This window comes from Myotis nattereri (genome assembly GCF_964212035.1).
Source record: "Myotis nattereri genome assembly, chromosome: 10".
In the NCBI taxonomy this organism is placed as follows: domain Eukaryota; kingdom Metazoa; phylum Chordata; class Mammalia; order Chiroptera; family Vespertilionidae; genus Myotis; species Myotis nattereri.
In genome coordinates this window covers 66,157,969-66,178,522 of record NC_138085.1, presented here as the reverse complement: position 1 = coordinate 66,178,522, position 20,554 = coordinate 66,157,969, and the positions used below count along the sequence as shown (strand labels likewise).

Sequence of the window (20,554 nt, the reverse complement as noted above, 5' to 3'; positions counted from 1 at the left end):
ACTGATGTTTCTAACTCTCTCTTCGTCTCTGAAATCAATTTAAAAAAACAAACAAAAAACCTATATATAAAAAAAAGAAAAACAATTTAAAAAAAGAAAGAAACGTTAATGAGTGAGAATCATTGATCGGCTGCCTCCTGCACACCCCACACTGGGGATTGAGCCTACAACCCAGGCATATGCCCTGACCGGGAATCAAACCATGACCTCCTTGTTCACAGGTCGATGCTCAACCACTGAGCCACACTGGTGGGCTTACAAATTACTTTTTAATATATATTTATTAATGCCTTAGAGTTCAAAATCGTTCCCAAAATAAGCAACCAAACTAACAGATTGTAGCTTTGGCAAAATTAGGTTAATAATCAAATTGGAGGGGGGGAATTCGAACATCATCAGATTGATTTAGAAAATATTCTTTTTTTTTGTTTCTAGGGCATTTAAAAATAATACATTAAGAATAATTTTATGATAACTTATAAAATTACTTTTCATTAAATGGTTTCCAAAAATTTTTATACCTACAAAGTTTTTAAGAGGTACGATGGATATCATGGACAACTGCTCTTAATTTGCATAAGGGCGAGGTCATTGTTTTGGAAGACTGTCATATTTTCATTTATAAGATCTACTGACAAATTCTATAATTTCACATTACCAACAGTGTTCCTTTTCCCTCCTAGAAAAATATAAAATGGCTAAGAGCTTCAATAGAATGTATGACATCAATGAAGCAATTCTAAATTAAGATTTATTCCAATTTACTTTAACTTTGCATTTTATTATTTCCTCAAGGAGCAATTTGTTAAGTGCCAAGTGAAAAAAATATGTTATTGGAAAAAAAGTTTATTTTGCTTCTTGAAAATTATTCAATATTGCTCTGTTACTAAACAAGATGGCTAAAATTTTTAGAGTACTTTTTAACAATTAAATTTTTAGATTAAAAATTCAGCTAACAACTTAGAAAATGTGCTTAAAATCCTCCTTTCCTTCTCTGAACTGCTATGTAAAACTTTTCATAGCTTTAAAATGAAAGATATAAAGGATTCCAGAATATCCCACACTAAAACAAGCCTCTTTGCCGTATTAATTATTTTGAGCTGAAGGTACTTGAGAAATAGCAGGTGTAGAAAGAGCTCTCTGACCAATTTGTACTCCAAATCAGGTCATAGAAAGTCTACTGATAAAGGTGCCCTCCCTGTATCAGGAAAAGAACATTCTTATTACCAGACAGTGGGAATCTATGTCAAAATAGACCCATGTAAGCAAACCTACTAAATCAACCCTTATATTCCATTAGTTTCTCCCATATATTTCCTAGTCACTGTCCCACAATTTACTGCCCCTGGCCCAAACCCCTTTGATTTGTCACAGCTCCACAATTTATTGCTCTTTGTGTAAAATGGTAGACAAGATTTTGGGCCTAACAGCTACTTCAGTTCTTCATTTTCATTCTAAAGACTTCTGTGTACATGTAAAAATATTATATAACTTTGTATGCTTTCCTCCTGTTAACCTGTTTTATTGTGGGTTTGATTCTTGGACCAGCCACAGAACCTAAAAGGGTAGAAGGAAGTTTTTCCCCCCTACAGATAAATTTTCATAGTGACACATCTTGAAGTACATTAACATGATTCACCTACCTAAAATCAGATGCATCCTGTCTTTGTTAATTTCTGGTAAAGACTTAGCACTAGGCGTTGCTCCTGATGCTTGGTTTAAATTGACGGACGCAGGACGTTTTTGTAAACCAGATACAGCAGCTGCTTCTGCTGACTCTGAACATGTAAATCCTGTGCTGTTTAACCAAAGGGCCACTGCATGGAGAATTGGGGCCCAGGAATTCCGGTAGTGAAGTCTAGCTGTATCAATGGTCTCGGGAGTATAAAATGCTCCACCTATGAAACAATCAAATCAATCAAAAACATTACTTGTATTCTAATTGTTCACTCACTTATGTACAACTAACTAAAAATACTCATTGCATACTGTCTTAGTCCATTCAGACTACTGCAACAAAATACCACAGATTGGGTGGTTTATATCAACAAAAGCTTATTTCTCATAGTTCTGGAGGCTGGAAGTCCGAGACCAGGGTGCCAGCATGGTTCACTGAGGGCCCTCTTCCTGTTCACCTTTGTGCTGTGTTCTCACATGCTGGAAGGGGCTACGGAGCACTGTTGGGGGGGGTCTCTTTATATGGACACTAATCCTATTGATGAGGGCTCCACTCTCAGGACATAAGCACCAGCTCCTAATACCCTTACAATAGAGGTTAGGTTTTAGCAAGGAATTCTGAGGAGACATAAACATTCAGACCACAGCACATACAAAAGAGCATCCCTACCCTGAGGCCACAGGCTTCCTCTTCATTGTTGCCAGAGACACATAAAACCCTTATCACCTTCTCTTTTGTCATAGCCAGGGAACTATGTTGCTTCTTTCTTTTTTCCTTTCTTCTGCCATTCTTCCCTGCACCTGTTTTCAGTACCAAACTGAGGACTTCCCCACCTGTCCTTGCACACGCACACTGACCAGCTCAGCAATATACTTCATCATGCTTCTGCATAATTACTTGTTATGCATAGTTATTTAGAACACCCTAACTCATGGTTAGCACTATAATAGTGAGAACATTTTTGCTTTGGCTAACAAGTAAGTTTAATGCTCTATATGAATTCACAAATTCAATATGGAGAACATGCTCTAAGTGAGAGAATGCCAAGCTGAAGTTCACAGAAATTTAAGATGCTATTATAACTGTTGCTTAGCCTCCACCAATTCCATTTGTTTAATTACTCCTCAGAACGCCATAAAAGCATAACTCTGAATGCAGTACTTACCATCTGGGGGGAGCTGGCTGGCAAATTCAGCTGGTAAAGTCAAAAGTGCATAGTCTTTTAATGCTGCTAACCACAGGCGGCTGAGTGTGGGCAGTTCAGGTTGTACAAGTGTTATTAAACTATCTGGTGGTAGTTCATCTATGGTACCATAATCATCATCATCATCATCAGTATTTTTAATTGCTCTTTTTGGTTTCGACTCTGCTTCCTTTTTAATATTCATAGCAACCACATATACCTAGTAAGATTGTATCAGGAGGAGAAACAAAGCATAATTTTTAAGAGCTTTTGAAGTTGTTATGATTACATAGTTAAATCATAAAAGATAATTGGATATAAATACTACAGAGTATACAACCTGATGATCTCCTGATAACCTCAAAAGAATAATTCTAGCTGCTTTGGATGCAATCTTTTTCATTGATCTGACTTCTGACTAGTATTCCACTCACGGCATATTCTTTAGTAGAATCCTCTGAATTTTTTCTGGCTTCTCTTGTTCTACTTTACAAAGCCCCCTTTTATGTGTTTTTTTCTTTTTCTTTTTCTTTTTTTTAACCATACGGCACAATTTCCTGTTTACTGCCTCCACTTTCACAGACTTATTAAATACACTCCAACATTCAAAGAAAATGGCTGAGGGGAGAAGAGGTCAGAGAAGGGATTTCCATAAATATCCTTCTAACCCCCTTCTTACATATCCGTAAATGATATTTAGCAATCCAGTCTTTGCAACAGATAGCTAAGCCAAGAATATAATTTACTAGTGACATATATTATCTGTAGCCTTTCTCTCCACTTTTTAAAACCAAAAAGATGTATACTTGCAACTTCCTAAAACATAACTTTAAAGATTCTACCTTTGTTTTGTCTTTGTACATACATTTAGGCTTTGGCAACTGACACATAACAAAGCTGAATCACATATCAATGAAAAATGAAAAAAGGGGGGGGGGGAGGGAGCAAGAGTATAGAGTAAGAAAGAAAATTGTACCAGGTAAAAATCTTGAGAAAATTGATTTCCCCTACACGGTGATATCTTCGTTGTACTCAATGAGGAAGTCTATGTATGTGTGTATACACTGTAAGCTTCTTGATGGATGGCAGGGTCTTATCTCTATTCCTACAATGAACACACAGCTACGGTGCAGTCATTCTAAGTTCTAGACAATAATTACAGGAAACAATGAATCTTCATTTTTGAGAAAAAGCATTCTTTAACACTGCAATGATCTGTAATAGTTACAGTCAGTCAGAAATACTAACCCTGAATATTTAGAAACAGAAGCCAATTAATTTTTGATGTAAGGACTTTGGATCTCAAGTTATAAATGTATCACATTCATATTTTTTAGTGATTTTAAACTGCTTACCCCATATTTATTATTATACAGACATTTTACAAAAACCTCTCATAAGCACTGCAGTATATTTAACCATTCACTCATCAAATCCTTACTAGGTACTTATTTTTGCCTCATATTTGCTATTGTGGTAGGACCTGAGGCAACAAAGACAAATAGTAGTACATGGTTTTAGCCTTCCATGAAGTCGCAGACTAGTACAATGATAGGGGAGTGAAAAAAGGGCTAAAAGAAGGAATGCTTTTAAAACTTGTTTTTAATGATCTATCTTCCCCACTTTACTACACTCAGTGCCTAGGTACTGTGCCTGGCAACTAACAAACACTAAATGATTTGTGTAATGAATGAATGAAACTCAGATGCAGAATTGAGTCTGCTTTTTTATTTTACTTATACTTCTAATTTTTGTATTTTTCTTGTGTAATATCTAACTAGAAAAATAAGCCCCCCAAAATGTTTCTATTTACTTAATACCATCATTTCTGACCAGGTCACATGTTCCCAGAGACAACGAGCTATTAAAAAACAAAATGGGGGGGGGGGAGCAATGGGGGTAAAAAGGGGACATATGTAATACTTTCAACAATAAAGAGTTATAAAAAAAACAAAAGAAAAACACACAAATATCCCCTGCAACCTGGAGCCTGGGTACAAATGAGTGGTGGCAAGTCTCCTGAAATTTGATCAAACAAAAAACTCTTGGCCTAAATTATTTTCTATTATTTGTATTTGTATGTTTTCCCTGCCTACTGCCCCCATAGTAAGTACAGAGAGCCCTTCCTCAATATAGAAGTTTTTACAAAACTCATTAAAAATATAATACTCAAAAGATTTATGAGAGTTCTTTTGAGATATGTTTATGAATTTTAGTGAGAAAGAACAAATATATTTGATATAAAGGTCAGTTTTAAAAAATAAAAAAATCAGCCCGTCCTGCATGGCTCAGTGGTTGAGCATCAACCTATGAACCAGGAAGTCACAGTTTGATTCCCGGTCAGGGCACATGTTCAGGTTGCAGGCTCGATCCCCAGTGTGGGGCGTGCAGGAAGCAGCTGATCAATGATTTTCTCTCACTGATGTTTCTATCTCTCTCTCACTCTTCCTTCCTCTCTGAAATCAATAAAAATATATTTTAAAAAAATAGATTTTTTTTTAACCTGTAAGAAAAGAGACACATTTTCTCATACATGGAGAAACAGTTCAAAACAACAGGCACAGTTACCTCTGCCCAAGCTTTAAGAACAGCCAGTTTCTCCATGGTCGTGGCACTCTCTCGGTACAGCTGGCTGGAAGATCCTTTTCCAGCCTGAACTTTGTCCAGAGAAGAAACAAGCAGATTGTGTACTCGACGAAGATCATTGAGGTCACTGACAACTCCACTTCCAATCCATGTACTACACACCTAGCCAAAGAAAATTTTAAAATTGTTGTATAAAAATATTAACATTTAATATAAAATATATTTTTTTCCTTGAGGGAAGAAACACAAAACAAAACCAATAAACAAAACAAAAAACCACAAAGCTATGCTTTAATATTAGTTTTAATAACTAAACAGCAAGTATGGAATTTACTGTACAATGATGTGGCAAATAAAACAATATTTACTTGTCATGTGTCCATTGTCTAATTGGACAAAAATTTTACCAGAAAAGATTTTCCATCTAAATCAGGTCAGTTGTGAACAATTCTTCAATTCAACAACATTTCTGTTTACTATAAGCAAAGGGTTATTCTGGGTACTATGAGATTTTTTTTTTTTAAGTTAAAGGGGAGAAGATCTAGTCCCTGTCCTCAGGAAAGAAAACAGATTGAATGAACCCATGAGAACATTTACGACTACAATACTACACTTAAAAAAGGAGGGAGAGATTAATTCTGGCAGGAAAAATGGGAATGTTTAGATATCAGGAAGGTTTGTGTGGATAGATATAGGGGAGTTATTACATGGGGGAAGAACTAAGAGTAGGAAAGTTAACTGAGATCAGATTGTAGCACAATTTAAATTCCATTAGAACTGAATGCAGACTTGTTCTGTAGGTAATCATGAGTTTCCAGGGCTTCTGAGCAGGGGGATATTATTAGAACTGTGCTCCAGTAGAAAGCCTGCTCCAGTATTGATGCATAGAATGAATGTGTATAGATAGTAAGCAATGTGTTCAGTTAAGTGACTATTACAATACTATGAAACAGAGATGACAGTGATCAAACTGGGAATGGAACAAAAAGGGAGAGGCATCAGGGAAAGACTTGGAAGTAGAAATCACAAGGTTTGGAAACCCATTAAATATTTTTAGGGGGTGGGGCACAAAGCTATGCAAAAAGGGCGAGGAATCAAAAATTGCCAAATTTTGACTGCCAAAGCTGTTAATGGAAGGAAGGTGATACGATACCACTGCTTAAGAGAGATAACGTAAGAAAATAGAAAAGTTTGGTGATGAGAAGTTAGCATGATCTTGGTGGTGAGCATTTTGACATGCTGAGTTCAAAGTACCAGTTAGAGACCCGGGAAAGACATTCAGCAGGCGACTAGAAACTTGGGTCTGGATTTCAGGAGCAAGGACAAAGGGAACTATGTAGACCTGGGAATGCTCCACACAAAGGCTGTCACTAAAGCAATGTGACTAGGTGAATTTGTTCAAGAATTGATCTGCTTAAAAAAAGGCCTTGCCCTGGACGGGTAGCTCAGTTGATTGGAACGCCATCCCATATACCACAAGGTTGCAGGTTTGATTCCCGGCCAGCACTTATCTAGGTTTCAGGTTCAATTCCTCATCAGAGCACATACGGGGGAGGCAACCAATCTATGTATCTCTCTCACACTGATGTTTCTTTCTTTCTTTCTCTCTCTCTCTCTCTCTCTCTCTCTCTCTCTCTCTCTCTCTCTCTCAAAAATCAATCCTCAGGTGAGGATTTAAAAAAAGTCTTAAGGGCAGACACAGGGAAAATAGTTCTACTTAAGGGACAAATGGAGTAAGAATAAGCAATGAAAGAAATTGAAAGGCTAGAAATGCAGAAGGAAAACCAGGTAAGTGTGGTGATAACTGGAGCCAAGGGAAGAATGTTAAGAGGAAGGGTGGTCTGGAAGTGCCAGCTTTATTCAACAATTACAAGTCTTCACTTTCTTACCTGAAATCCTTGGGCCAAGACATGTTTCACAGTTCACAACATTTTGGTAAAAGGTAACAAGGGACATGAACCTCATTAAGAAAGACAACAAGCAAGATGTGTGGGAGCACCTCATAATTAACATGGATATTTCGCGAGTGAAAGATAGTGCGAGTCACATCGAAAGAGATTAACCAATACTCGAGTCTCACTCAGCTTCATGTCAGAGCCAAATGAGTACAGTCAGCTAAGGTTTTGCTATAAAACAAATTATGCAAAAGCTTTTGGCTTTCAGAGCATTTGGATATTGAATCATGGTTAATGGACTGTGTGACTATATTTAAAACTTTTTAGAAGTTGAGAATAAATATTTATGTAACTATTATATTCTTATAATCTTATTCTCAAAGGATTCAAACTAAATTGAATAAAAATTAATAAGGATATTTTAATATTATCAATCATAAACATACTGATGGCAAAATAAAATGCCAGTCAAAACAATGTTGAAAACATGACATTTAAAGTGAAAAAGATTAAAAAATAAATAAATAAGTAAAGTGAAAAAGATTAACTATAAATATGAGAAAAAAGAGTTGTTATTCCTAAGGAAACAAAACATACTGGATAGAGCTGATAAATATTTCTGCAAAATTTGGTAGAAATATAACTAAAAGTTGGGGAAAATTGTAAAGATTGAGACTTGGCACTAAGTTTACTTTGCAAAAACCTAAGTACATTTACCACTTTAAAGAACATGAAATTAGAAATTGCAGATACTGCAATAGGGCTTGGTTTACCCAAAAAGACAAAGCAGCACTGAATCAGCAAAATCATAACCAGAGAAAAGATCTTGGACTTGGAGCAAAAGAGTGGTGAATAAGTGCACATTTGTAAGTTTTAAGCTGAAGTCAATATTTAAAGTATGTAATATGTTATGATTTCTACCCTGCTTGAAGTAATGTTTGATTAATCCACTGATTACTGTCCCCAATTGCGTTACATCTGAAGGTCTTCCTATAATATCGAAGAATTACCCTGATTTCCAGGTTTAATATTACATTTATCTAGTAAACAAACTGGGATGCCATGTTTCATGATCTGCCTGAAGCCAAGTCCTTACTTGCCCTTAAGGAAACACCTCTCCAGGTATTTCAAAACCAGAGTTTCTTCCAGAAACAGAAGGATAGGAGGTCAAAAATGTATGCCCGACACTAGAGAAAAAGAAACTGCTTATTGGAAAAGCAGCTAGAGCCACATAAGAAATAAGATGCTTAAGGCAAATTCACTAACAGGAAATTTTCATACTACTCACTCACAAAATAAAATTCTAATAGCCTTTGCTTTTCTAATGATCAGGAACTTTGTAGCAGGTTTTCTCTAATTAAATACTCTGCTCTGAAACAGCACTATGATATATTTATTTATACATGACTGTGATTTCTGTATGCCAAAGCAAACGACCTACTCTAACTCCAGGGTTTGTACTATGGTCCCCAGACTTCTTTCTTAAACAAGGCTCCCTCTTCTCTCTCTGGTCTGCTATTGGTGGGAGCAGTTCATTTCTCTGAAGGCCACCATTAAGACAGCTGGCTTCAGAAAAATAAGTCTTAATGGAAGGAAGAGGTAAATCCATTCAGCCACTGAGAGAACAAAGTCAGAATTTCCAATCATCATTGCAAAGAGAACATTCTCTGAGGATATATGTAGCTTGTTTGTGGATTCTAAACAATAATGACAGACCATAGTTTTGTACTCCTGAAAACCTGGAGAGTTGTTTCTATTCTATCCTTAAATAGATGAAGAATCTGATTTTCTGAAAGATTAGAGCTTAATGCATGAATCCTTTTTCAGGATGAGGCATAATAAAAAAGAGGAACTTACTAAAGGTATATCTCTTCAGATACAATAATGTAAGAAAATCCCCGGAGATTAATTTTGCAATGAAATATCCATACTGTGAAATTCTCTTTTGGATAATTTAATACCCAGAAATTTGTAGAATTTTTGCAGCCTATAGTCAAAGAAATCTTTTGTTATCTAATTGTCATTATACATTCTTTAATTATTCTAGATTTTGAGATCTTACATTTATTTTAGTCCCTCTTATGACTGTCATATTTCTGTTCATTTCTGGGTTATATAAAAGCTATGCATCCCAAAGTCATGTCCTCAGCTATGATTTTAAAAAAAAGGGGTGGGGGGAGTGTGATTAACAGTTTCTATTTCATCATTTAATACAAAATAAAAATGAAACTGTTACTGCTATATTACCAAGATAAAAATAAATGTTATTTAATTTTTCTTTTCTTTTTTTTTGCGTGTCATCCTTGCCCAAGGGCCATGCTAATCTTCTCTGTATCGTTCCAATTTTAGTATATGTGCTGCCGAAGCGAGCACTCTATCTTCTTTTTTGGAAGTGAAATTCTAAGATATCTATGAATTTATAGACCAAAGCCATAGAAAACCATTTTTTCTTCTTACCTGGCAAGCTTTTGCTATTATGTCTGATGGGGTATCTTGTGAAAAGGCTGGTCTTAGAGCAGCTCCCACCTAGAAAAATAAATAGAACTTATTTTTAAAGTTAAGTAGTAAACAGTAAGCCTCTTTAATCTTTGGAGATGAATACACACAAAACACAATTTTGTTCCTTCCTTTTTATTATCTCTCTCTCTCTCTCTCTCTCTCTCTCTCTCTCTCTCTCTTTAATTCTCACCAGAGCATATGTTTTTATTGACTTGACAGAGAGAGGATGGAAGAGAAAGAAACAATGGTGTGAGAGAGAAAAATCGATGGGTTGCCTCCCATATGTGCTCCGACTGGGGACTGAACTAGAAACTTAGGTATGTGCCCTGACCTTGAATGGAACCCACATCCTTTTGATGCATGGGACAACACTCCAAACAACTGAGCCACCCAGCCAGGGCTATTATATCTCTCTTTCTTTCCAGTTTCGATAAACTCACCCATACCATTTTTTTTGCTTTCCAGGAGGTTATTATTAAATCTATATGAATACTAACCAAATAGGCAATGAATTTTGTTTATTTTTCCTTTGTTTTTATTTAAGTGTAAATAGGATTTTCTGACAAAGTCAGATGTTCCCAGAGATAACAAAAATTGCTATCCTTTTTTTGCTTATATTTTCCTAAACATATTTCTAACAATATTTACTTCATGAATTTTATATAACTGGATCAATTCCTTTAAATAATTACTAAACATTTGTAGTCACTAAAAAAAAACTTAAGAGATTATTTCACCTCAAAAAGAGATGATTTGCAGCCTGACCAATGTTGCTCAATGGTTGAGCATTGACCTATGAACCAGGAGGTCATGGTTCGATTCCAGGTCAGGGCACATGCCCAGGTTGCAGGCTCAATCCCCAGTAGCTTGTAGGAGGCAGCCAATCAATGATTCTCTCTCATCATTGATGTTTCTATCTCTCTCTCCCTCTTCTTTCCTCTCTCTGAAATCAACACAAATATTTTTTTTAAAAAAAAGGAAGAAAGAGAGATGCTTTACCCTGGCTGGTGTGACTCAGTTGGGTGGGCATCCTCCCATGCACTGGGAGGTCTCCAGTTCCATTCCTGGGAAAGAGCACATACCCCCGGTTGCAGGCTCAATCCCCAGGTGGGGGGCATGCAGGAGGCATGTTGCACTCTTGCACTGATGTTTCTCTCTCCTTTCCTCTCTCTCTAAAAATCAATAAACTATTTTTTTAAGAGGGATGCTTTAAAAAAAAGGTTGTTCAAGAAATATTATTTCATATACTCTTGTTATATAGGAATAAGTGAAGGGATTTGAGCTTTAGTTTTAATAAGCCAACGTCAATTACAGATTCTTAACTACATTAGATTTAATACGTATGAACTAAATGAAGAATTAAATGTAGTCAACCCCTAGTTTGAGATTTTTTCCCTTTCACTAGAGATTCACTAGCTAAGGCATATCAACAGCACTTTGGAAATGAATAAAGAGCCCCTCTCTGTGACTAAAGACACATGGCAATTAACTGCAGTGTTAGCATTGCAATAATCAAATAATTGCAGAGCTAGTAAGTGGGTCCTATACTGAAGGAGAATACTACAAAAGAGATTATTGGGTCAACTAATAAAAGTGGAATATGATAGATTATATAAAAATAGTTTAGCAATGTTAAGTTTGCTGAAATTGATAACTGTTCTGTGATTATGTAAGATAATGTTCTTACCCGCTGGAAATATAGACTGAAGTGTTCAAGGTAAAGGTACATGGTTTAAATCATTTACTTTTATTTTTTTATTTTTATTTATTTTTTTAATATATTTTATTGATTTTTTACAGAGAGGAAGGGAGAGAGATAGTCAGAAACATCGATGGGAGAGAAACATCAATCAGCCACCTCCTGCACATCCCCCACTGGGGATGTGCCCGCAACCCAGGCACATGCCCCTGATCGGAATCGAACCTAGGACTCCTCAGTACGCAGGCCAACGCTCTATCCACTGAGCCAAACCGGTTTCGGCTAAATCATTTACTTTTAAATGATTCAGAAATAAGAGTGTGTGTGTGTGTGTGTGTGTGTGTGTGTAGAGAGAGAGAGAGAGGAGAGACAGACACTATCAATGTTAAAGCAAATGAGGCAAAATTAACAATTGGCAATTATAAGTAAAAGATATGACTTTTTTTTTTACTATTCTTGCAACTTTTCTGTTTGAAATTATTTATAAACTAGAGGCCCGATGCACAAAATTCGTGAAAGAGTAGGCCTTCCTTCCCTCGGCTGCCGGCACCAGCTTCCCTCTGGCACCTGGGACCTGGGCTTCCCTCCAGCCGCTGGCAGGCACCCAGGACCGGGCTTCCCTACCAGCCCCGGCTTCATCCAGAAAATCCTCTGGTCTAATTAGCATATTATGCTTTTATTATTATAGATAAAAAGTTTAAAAAACACACAAAAGGACTTTATTCTAATAGGCTGAGTATTTGAGAGTAAACAATTGTATACAGATTTTTGGTAGCCAGCTGGGCTCAAGTCTATAACTTCCTCACCTATACTTATGATGGGAAAACAATGGATTATACATATTCCCACTTTGTTTAGGTTTGAGCATAGCTTTTAGATAAGGTGTGGTATAGACAGAACCAAGATTTTGGTATAACCACATTAAAAAGAAAAAGTTTATTCTTTCCTTGCTAGCATAAGTTCTTTGCTTTTACATAACCTACTATTTTTTGGAACACATCTATTGTGCCTCATCTGAATAACTAATAAAGGGATAAATCTCATGAAAAATGCATCCTTTTTAGAATGAAATAAAAAAATCTTGCAAGTATCTAATTCTTTCAGTAATATTTTATCTGCTGTTATTAAAAGTTAATTTATCCTTCAGCATAGAGGGCACCATTGCTTTTCATTTTTAAAAATGCTTATAAAGTCTTGATATGTAAAAATAATGGCAAGAAATCCACAATACTCTTTGACTTTTAAGTGGTATGCTAAATATGTAAACACAAGACAGGAAAGCCAAGCTAGAATTTCTATTCTAGTTTTATCACTAACATGCTATCGTGACTTAAAAATAGTGACAAGTTTTATACTATTGTTCCTGCAACTGTGGGTTGATTCAAACTATGTAACCGACAATGGCAGTAGAAATATGCCTTCTACCTGAATAAATAGGGTGCAGTTCCAAATACATTTTTCCAGGGAATCTTCACTCCTTTAATGATCACTCAAAAGATCAATTTTAAAATTTTAAATAAATAGAATATCTCACATTAGCTTGATACTGCTCCAGAATCACATGACCTGGAAATTCTGGCTCCGGTACAGATGCAAACTTCTTGATAATGTCTTCAAGTGCTTGAAGCCCAGCCATCCGCAGCTGGTTACTGTGATCAGTTGCAGCCATGAATGCCATACGAATCAGGTCAGAAAGATGAAGTACCAAGAGGTCATCTAAAAATAAAAATAGAAGGCAAAAGGAAAACTTTCCCAAAAATAAATATAATAACATAAAAATATGAAATGAGCCCTAACCGGTTTGGCTCAGTGGATAGAGCGTCAGCCTGTGGACTCAAGGGTTCCAGGTTCGATTCCGGTCAAGGGCATGTACCTTGGTTGAGGGCACATCCCCAGTAGGAGGTGTGCAGGAGGCAGCTGACTGATGTTTCTCTCTCATCGATGTTTCTAACTCTCGATCCCTCTCCTTTCCTCTCTGTAAAAAATCAATAAAATATATCTTTTTAAAAAGAGAGAGAAAGCAGTGATACCACTTCCATTTAAAAAAAAAAGAAATGAAATAAATTTCTTTAATAAAGCATTTGTGATTTACATATTTCAGTGTGTTTAAAAATAACAGAGAAACACTTTCAAGAAAGCTTCCATATCATAATAGCTCAACAACACTGGTAAACTAATTACCATTACTTTCCCCAAGGAGTCTGTGATTCTCTGAGAATAGGATTGGCAAACGTTTTCTGTAGAGAACCAGATAGTAAATATTTTGGCTTGGCCAACCATATAATTTCTATAGCAACTGCTCAACTCTGTTATTACAGTATGAAACTAACTACTCACAGTATGTATACAGATGGGTATGTGGCGCAACAACAAAACTATATTTACAAAAACAGACTGTGGGCTAAATTTGGACTGAAGCCAAATCTCGTAGTTTGCCAACCCTTTTCTGGAAGACTTTTATAAGAATGAGATGTAGAAAAGAGATATATATTTTCCTTTTAGCCTTAAAGTAAAGACTGCCCTAACTGTGCCCTAAAAAAAACCAAAAACCTTAAAATAAGGTCTCAAGAGAATTCAAAAGATATCAAGTAACTTAACTACAACCCAGAACGAAGTCCAACACTATTTAAATACAACAAAATCTAGTACTAATTGCACAAAATTTGCAATGTATAGCACCTAATAAAAAATTACCAGGGGTGCAAATAGGCAGAAAAATATATCTCATAACAAGGAAAGGAAAGAAAAAAACACACCAATGAATAGAAACAGGTCCAGAAATGAGAGAGATGACAAATTAGCAGACAAGAACCTCTATTATAAATACGTTGCCTATATTCAAGAAGAGAAAAGCATAAATATGATAAAGAGAGAAATAAAAGACAGAGAAAACCACCAATGGGACTTCTAGAGATAAAGAAATATCTGAAATGAAAAATATGCTGGATAAGATTAATAGTGATTAGGTACTGAAGAAGAAAATATCACTGAACTTAAAGACAGGCAACAGAAGTTACATAAAAAATTTATTGAGCTCGGGGACTTTATAAAATTCTTCAGGAGGCTACAAGAGTTGCACAGTCTTTTTGAAGCAGAGGCAAATCTGTATGACTCAGCCTGATCCCCATTCAGCTACTATTTAAACAGGTTTTTCTTGTTATTGTTCTTGTGAAGGTTTTAAGACAAGCATCTTCCAGTTTTTTTCATGTGTCCACCCAAAATGCCAATTTTAGAATCTTAAATTAAAAAAAAAAATCAACTGGCTTGGGGAAGGGAAGAAAAAGAATTGAGGGGGGAAAAACCATCTGGCTATAAGACCCCAAATGCTTTCTCATCTAAAGGAGGCAAAAACACACCATCAATAAAAACTAGTTATAATAAACTATTTCCAGAACTTGAGAGAAAATTTCCACAACAGAAGAAACTGAATTAAAATGGGCATATTAATATTATGCCAGCCCAAAAGTAAATTAAAGGACCCATTATTCCTCCTGCACTCTCTGTCACTTAATTTATAAGGTCCAGAACTACATCAGTTTACCAACCAAAATTGTTCCTGAAATTTAAGTGCTGTTGTTTCTTTACGTAATCTCTACCTCCAACCTTTCTCAAATCAGTATCTTTATCTTTTTTCCAAATCCAAGGAAATGAACTCCTAAAGAGGCATAGTGGGAATGGGGACTGGGCAGAAACTCCAAAATGGGAAGAGAATTAGCAGGCTGTTAGAAGTTTATTACATCTGGAGTAGTAATTCCCTACAACTAAAACACAGTAGATCAAAAGGGAGATAGGGATAATACAGGAAGAGTCTAGAGAGGGCTCACATTGGGTCTATAGTTTCTCACACCCCCTGCCATGACTGTTCAGAATGGCACAGTGGATGCTGGAAAGGATCCTGTTTCAATCAAGCAGAACAAAGCATGCTAGATAGTGAAATCTAGGTTGTGGAGCTGTTATACCAGCTTACTACCAGCTACCAATGTGAAGTGCCCAGGAAGCAAAGAAAACATAGGCAATTTGGCCACCCATACCATCCACAGTGTGAGCAATCCTATATAATAAAAGGGCAATATACAAATTGACCCTAACAGCAGAATGACCTGTCGCTATGATGTGCACTGACCACCAGGGGATAGACGCTCAAAACAGGAGCTGTCCCCTGGTGGTCAGTGTGCTTCCACAGGGCAGCACTGCTCAGCCAGAAACTGGCTCATGGCCGGCCAGTGCAGCGGTGGTGACAGGAGCCTCTTCTGCCTCCACAGCAGTGCTAAGGATGTTCCCCGAGGGCTCCCGGGCTGCCAGAGTGATGTCTGACTGCCAGCTTAGGCCTGATCCCCTGGGGAGCAGGCCTAAGCTGTCAGGTGGAATCCCCCGAGGGGTCCCAGACTGCAAGAGGGCACAGGCCAGGCTGAGGGACACACATACACACACCGCCCCCCAGAGCATGAATTTTTGTGCACCAGGCCTCTAATGATATATATGCAAACAAACCTATGGAAAAAATACTCAGGGAAAAGGAAGATTCTAAAGAGTCTACACAAAAGAGAAATTAGAAAAATTTTTGTAAAATTTTTAGAAAATCAGTTGTCAGTTCAATGGGATGTAGAAAATACCTATGGCTATTATTTTTCTGGAATAAGAAAGGAAAACCATAAAGAGTGAAAATAATTTGAAATAACAGCGGTGGAAAAAAATATAGAAAAATTAAAGGAAAACTAAAAACACAAAAAAAGGCTTCAGATCCACTATGGAAGAAGAAAAGAGTAAAACATGATCAATGATATAAAAGAAATACTTGTGAGGATCTCTGAGAATGCAGGCAAAAGCACAAGAAGTTATAATAGTGAGACAAAACAATTAAGAAATACAAAGTAAGAAAGACTATTTGAGGATATTTACCATTCCTTAAATATAGCATGAACACTTATCCTTCCATGCTTTTACAAATTCTAACCTCCTATGCTTATAATAAATCAGTGTAGTAGGCAGAATAATGGTGTCCAAATACTTACATGCCCGAATCCCTATAACGTGAATATGTTACCTTCCATGGCAAAAGGGACTTTGCAGAAGTGATTAAGGTTATGGACCCCCAAATGGGGAGATTATCCTAAACTGTCCATGTGGGCCAATTTAATCACATGAGTCCTTAAAAGCAGAGCACCTTAACTAGCTGCAATCAGAGAGAAAAAGATGTGATGACTGAAGAAGGATCACAGAGATTCAATCTTGCTGGGAATGAAGACAGAGAAAGGGGCCACAAGCCAAGGAATGCAGGTGGCCTATAGAAACGGGAGGTGGGGGTGAGGCAGGAGGGGAGGGGAGAGGAGAAAAGGGCCTCCAGAAAAGACTGCAGCCCTGCCAACACCTTGATTTTAGCCCAGTGAGTTTCATGCTGAACTTTCTGACCTAAGAATTATAAATCAGTCAATAAATTTGTGTTGTTTTAAGCTACTAAGTTTGTGGACATTTTTTATATAGCAGCAATAGACAACAAATACAACCAGCCTCTTCTACCTGGAAAACCCTTTCTCTGCCTTTAAAACCTACTTTCAAAATTACATAATCTGTGAGGTATTCCCTGGCTCTTCAGGATACGAATGCTACTCTTTTATGTTCACAAAGCACTCTATCATACCACATCTGGGACATATAATTATGTGACAAGTCTGTCTCCCTGTCTCTACACTAAAAGCTCTTCAAGGGTATGGACTATGTTCTCTTTTCTTCTGTGTATCCCCAGTATGTAGCAAAGAACAGGATTCAGTAAATATTTGATGAATGATGACATGAGAAAACAGTGTTTATGACATTTCATGCTTTGCTGGTACCCTATATTCAGATTCACATTTTATACATGGGGTATGATGTTTTACTTTTCGTTTTTTAATCCATTTTTTTTTAATATATTTTATTGATTTTTTACAGAGAGGAAGGGAGAGGGACAGAGAGCCAGAAACATCGATGAGAGAGAAACATCGATCAGCTGCCTCCTGCACACCCCCCACCGGGGATGTGCCTGCAACCAAGGCACATGCCCCTGACCAGAATCGAACCCTGGACCCTTGAGTCCGCAGGCCGACGCTCCACCCACCAAGCCAAAGCAGTCAGGCTTTAATCCATTTCTAAGCTCTGCTGATCCTTAAACACAACACAGTAAACTGAAAGGCATTATGTATAGACTTCAATATTGTTGATATATAAAATTTATCTCCAGATATTTTAAAAATGACTGGGTGATGAAGAGACAACAGGATAAGATATGGAGTCTCTTACTGCACAGCTCTCAGCTTGTCTGGGTCTCCAAATTTGTAAAATGAAGATATTAGACCTCATAATCTCTTTGCAAATTCCTCATTAATATTTAATTTAGGAGATATATGGTACAAAAAGCTTACAAAACATTAAAAACCCATGAGGGGTTTCAGTAATAAACAATTTTCACCTTTTCAAAAATACATAATAGCATTTCTGAAATCTAAGAGTTTGAAATCCACCAAGTCAGTCCTAAAGTCTGACATTCTCCATGCTGAGGACTGCAGAACTCAGGTTATACATCTTAAAGATTTGTCATTTCTGTAAAATACAGTGCTAATCTGAAAATTTTAACATTGAAGTGTTAAAACTAGGACAATGTACTAAGGAAACATAAGTTACTGCCATCGTTATCCTTAGGACAAATGAGATCAATAGAGAGAGAGAGAGAGAGAGAGAGAGAGAGAGAGAGAGAGAGAGAGAGATGGGAGAAAGAGAGAAAGGAAGGGAAAGAAAGGAAGAGAAAATAAAAAAGAAAGCTACAGTCTAAAGCAGTAAAATACTGTAAACCTATAAAAATACTTCGGGAAAAGAAGTACTGAGTTTAAATTTACTTGTAGGGTTTCGTAGTTTAGCAGAACGTGCCATGGCAAGGTCAAAGTGAGCCTGGTCTGCATTTTCACACAGATTGATGATTCGACACAGGCAATCAGCAGCAAATACCCGAGTGGCCCACCGAGGTGCCACAAAAGGCTTTGATTTATCTTCTTCGCCTAGTGTGGTAAACATGATATCATCATCCATCTCATCTTTCTTTTCAGATTCTTCATCTTTTCCACTACCTAATGGCGTTGCAGTGCTCATATCTGTAACAAAAATAAAAGCATATTATAACAACCTTAGAGCAAAAATGATGCTTTACAAAAAACATTGTTAGAAGATTTCTAATTTTTTAAAAAAGTTCTCAATCCTTTGAGAACAGTAGAATTGGCAAGCTTTCTTTTTTAAACAATTAAGCAAAAATCAAGAAAAAGATAACATAAAAGTATCTCATATATTTCACTAGTTTAACATACTGTGCTATCCACAGAATAACCTGGGATTTTTATATATGAAAATTTAGTTTGAACATAGTCATTTTTCAAGAAATAAAGAAGTTCACTAGTTTGTAATATTATCTTCAACATTTTTATAGATCAGCGGTTCTCAACCTGTGGGTCGCGACCCCTTAGGGGGTCGAACAATCCTTTCACAGGGGTCGCCTAAATACATCCTGCATATCAGATATTTACATTATGATTCGTAACAGCAGCAAAATCACAGTTATGAAGTAGCAACGAAAATAATTTTATGGTTGGGGGTCACCACAACATGAGGAACTGTATTAAAGGGTCGTGGCATTAGGAAGGTTGAGAACCACTGTTATAGATATTTAGATTAAAATTATAAGTATTTTAAAATGTAAGCTCAAGGTAATCTTTTAAGACTGATATATTGAGGTATTTTAAAATGTACACATCAGAAGTAAAATAATTTTCATTATTTTGATAACATATTTTATATATTAAATACATACCACTAGAAGCTGCCAGGACATCTTTACAAAGCATTAGCCAGTGGGAAAGTTTTTCTACAGCCAGTGATGAAAGCATATGTCCCAAAGTATCATGAATATCAGAACACAATTTTCTATCTGTCTCCCGGTCTAGCATTCCAAAAAGAAGTCCCTCCAGACCCGTTTCTGTTATATTAACACCTTGGTGCCGGCAGTGAATATCACTCTGAGAACTTACTCCAGGTGCAAAAGAACTGACATCTGAAAAGCAAGTTTTACAGATGAACTTGTATAAGATTTTGCTGTATATTGTAGGTAATTATGATAAGAAGTAAGGCTTAAATGCAAATTCACAATAGCAACAAAACCAGCTATATATACAATTTATCTGTAGTCTCCTGTTTATATATCTTTAGGATCAGAATTTAATCTGACAATTCAAGGTAAAACCCTAATCTTTAAGACTGATATTCTGAGGTATTTTAAACAAATCTCACAAAATGCTCAATGAAAATATTTTATTCTAACAAGGGTGGGAAAGAGAGACTTTCTAAATAGATTTAATTTAATGGACTGAAAAAGTGTTCACTATATTTGTTGGAAAAACAAGTTGAAACTTACTCAGTCTTATTGTCCAGAATTAAAAAAATCTATAAATCAGAACATAAATTATAAATGGATTACATCCTAAAAGTTCATTTAATATTTGGAAAATCCTTTCCAAGAAACATACAATAAAAAAAATAATACAGTTATAGAATAGTATTAAAGTTCTTGCTTTTTCTAAAAATACTTTTATTCTCATACACAGAAGAAATAATAAAACTGGTAGCTCTAAGAATAAATACACTATGCTTGTTAATGGAACTCTCATTATACTATGCTAAAATTGAAGTTATTCTGGTGTCTGATTAATCCCCAAGCAACTTCTATGCATTAGAAAGTCTTACAAGCAAAAATTTTCTCTCACAACAGGGGAAATATCTCTGTCAATTAAGCTCTGAAAAAGTTCCCAAGCCACCTATCCCTAGAGAGTGGAAGATGAGCTATGAATTCAAGCTATACTAAAACTAAATCCTCCCATAAAGCAGAAAGACCTGAAGAAGGCAAAGATTTACCTTTTACTATCAGAGATCTACCAACAATTCATAGATTATTGGTTACTTTGGCCTTATCTCTCAAAGGAAAAGTTGGATCACAAAAA

At 36.3% G+C, this 20,554-nt stretch overlaps 1 protein-coding gene across 1 annotated transcript in view; it reads right to left on the bottom strand.

Moving 5' to 3' along the window:
* The window catches only part of HEATR5B (HEAT repeat containing 5B), a 71,585-nt gene that overhangs the window by 10,066 nt on the left and 40,965 nt on the right, over nt 1-20,554 (bottom strand). The window contains exons 22-28 of the mRNA XM_081100631.1: nt 19,372-19,611; nt 18,410-18,661; nt 13,075-13,256; nt 9,800-9,868; nt 5,430-5,609; nt 2,844-3,081; nt 1,644-1,898 (exon numbers count right to left, since the gene is read on the bottom strand). Of these exons, the coding sequence (XP_080956757.1) occupies nt 1,644-1,898; nt 2,844-3,081; nt 5,430-5,609; nt 9,800-9,868; nt 13,075-13,256; nt 18,410-18,661; nt 19,372-19,611 (1,416 nt within the window). The remainder of the gene's footprint in view (nt 1-1,643; nt 1,899-2,843; nt 3,082-5,429; nt 5,610-9,799; nt 9,869-13,074; nt 13,257-18,409; nt 18,662-19,371; nt 19,612-20,554) is intronic.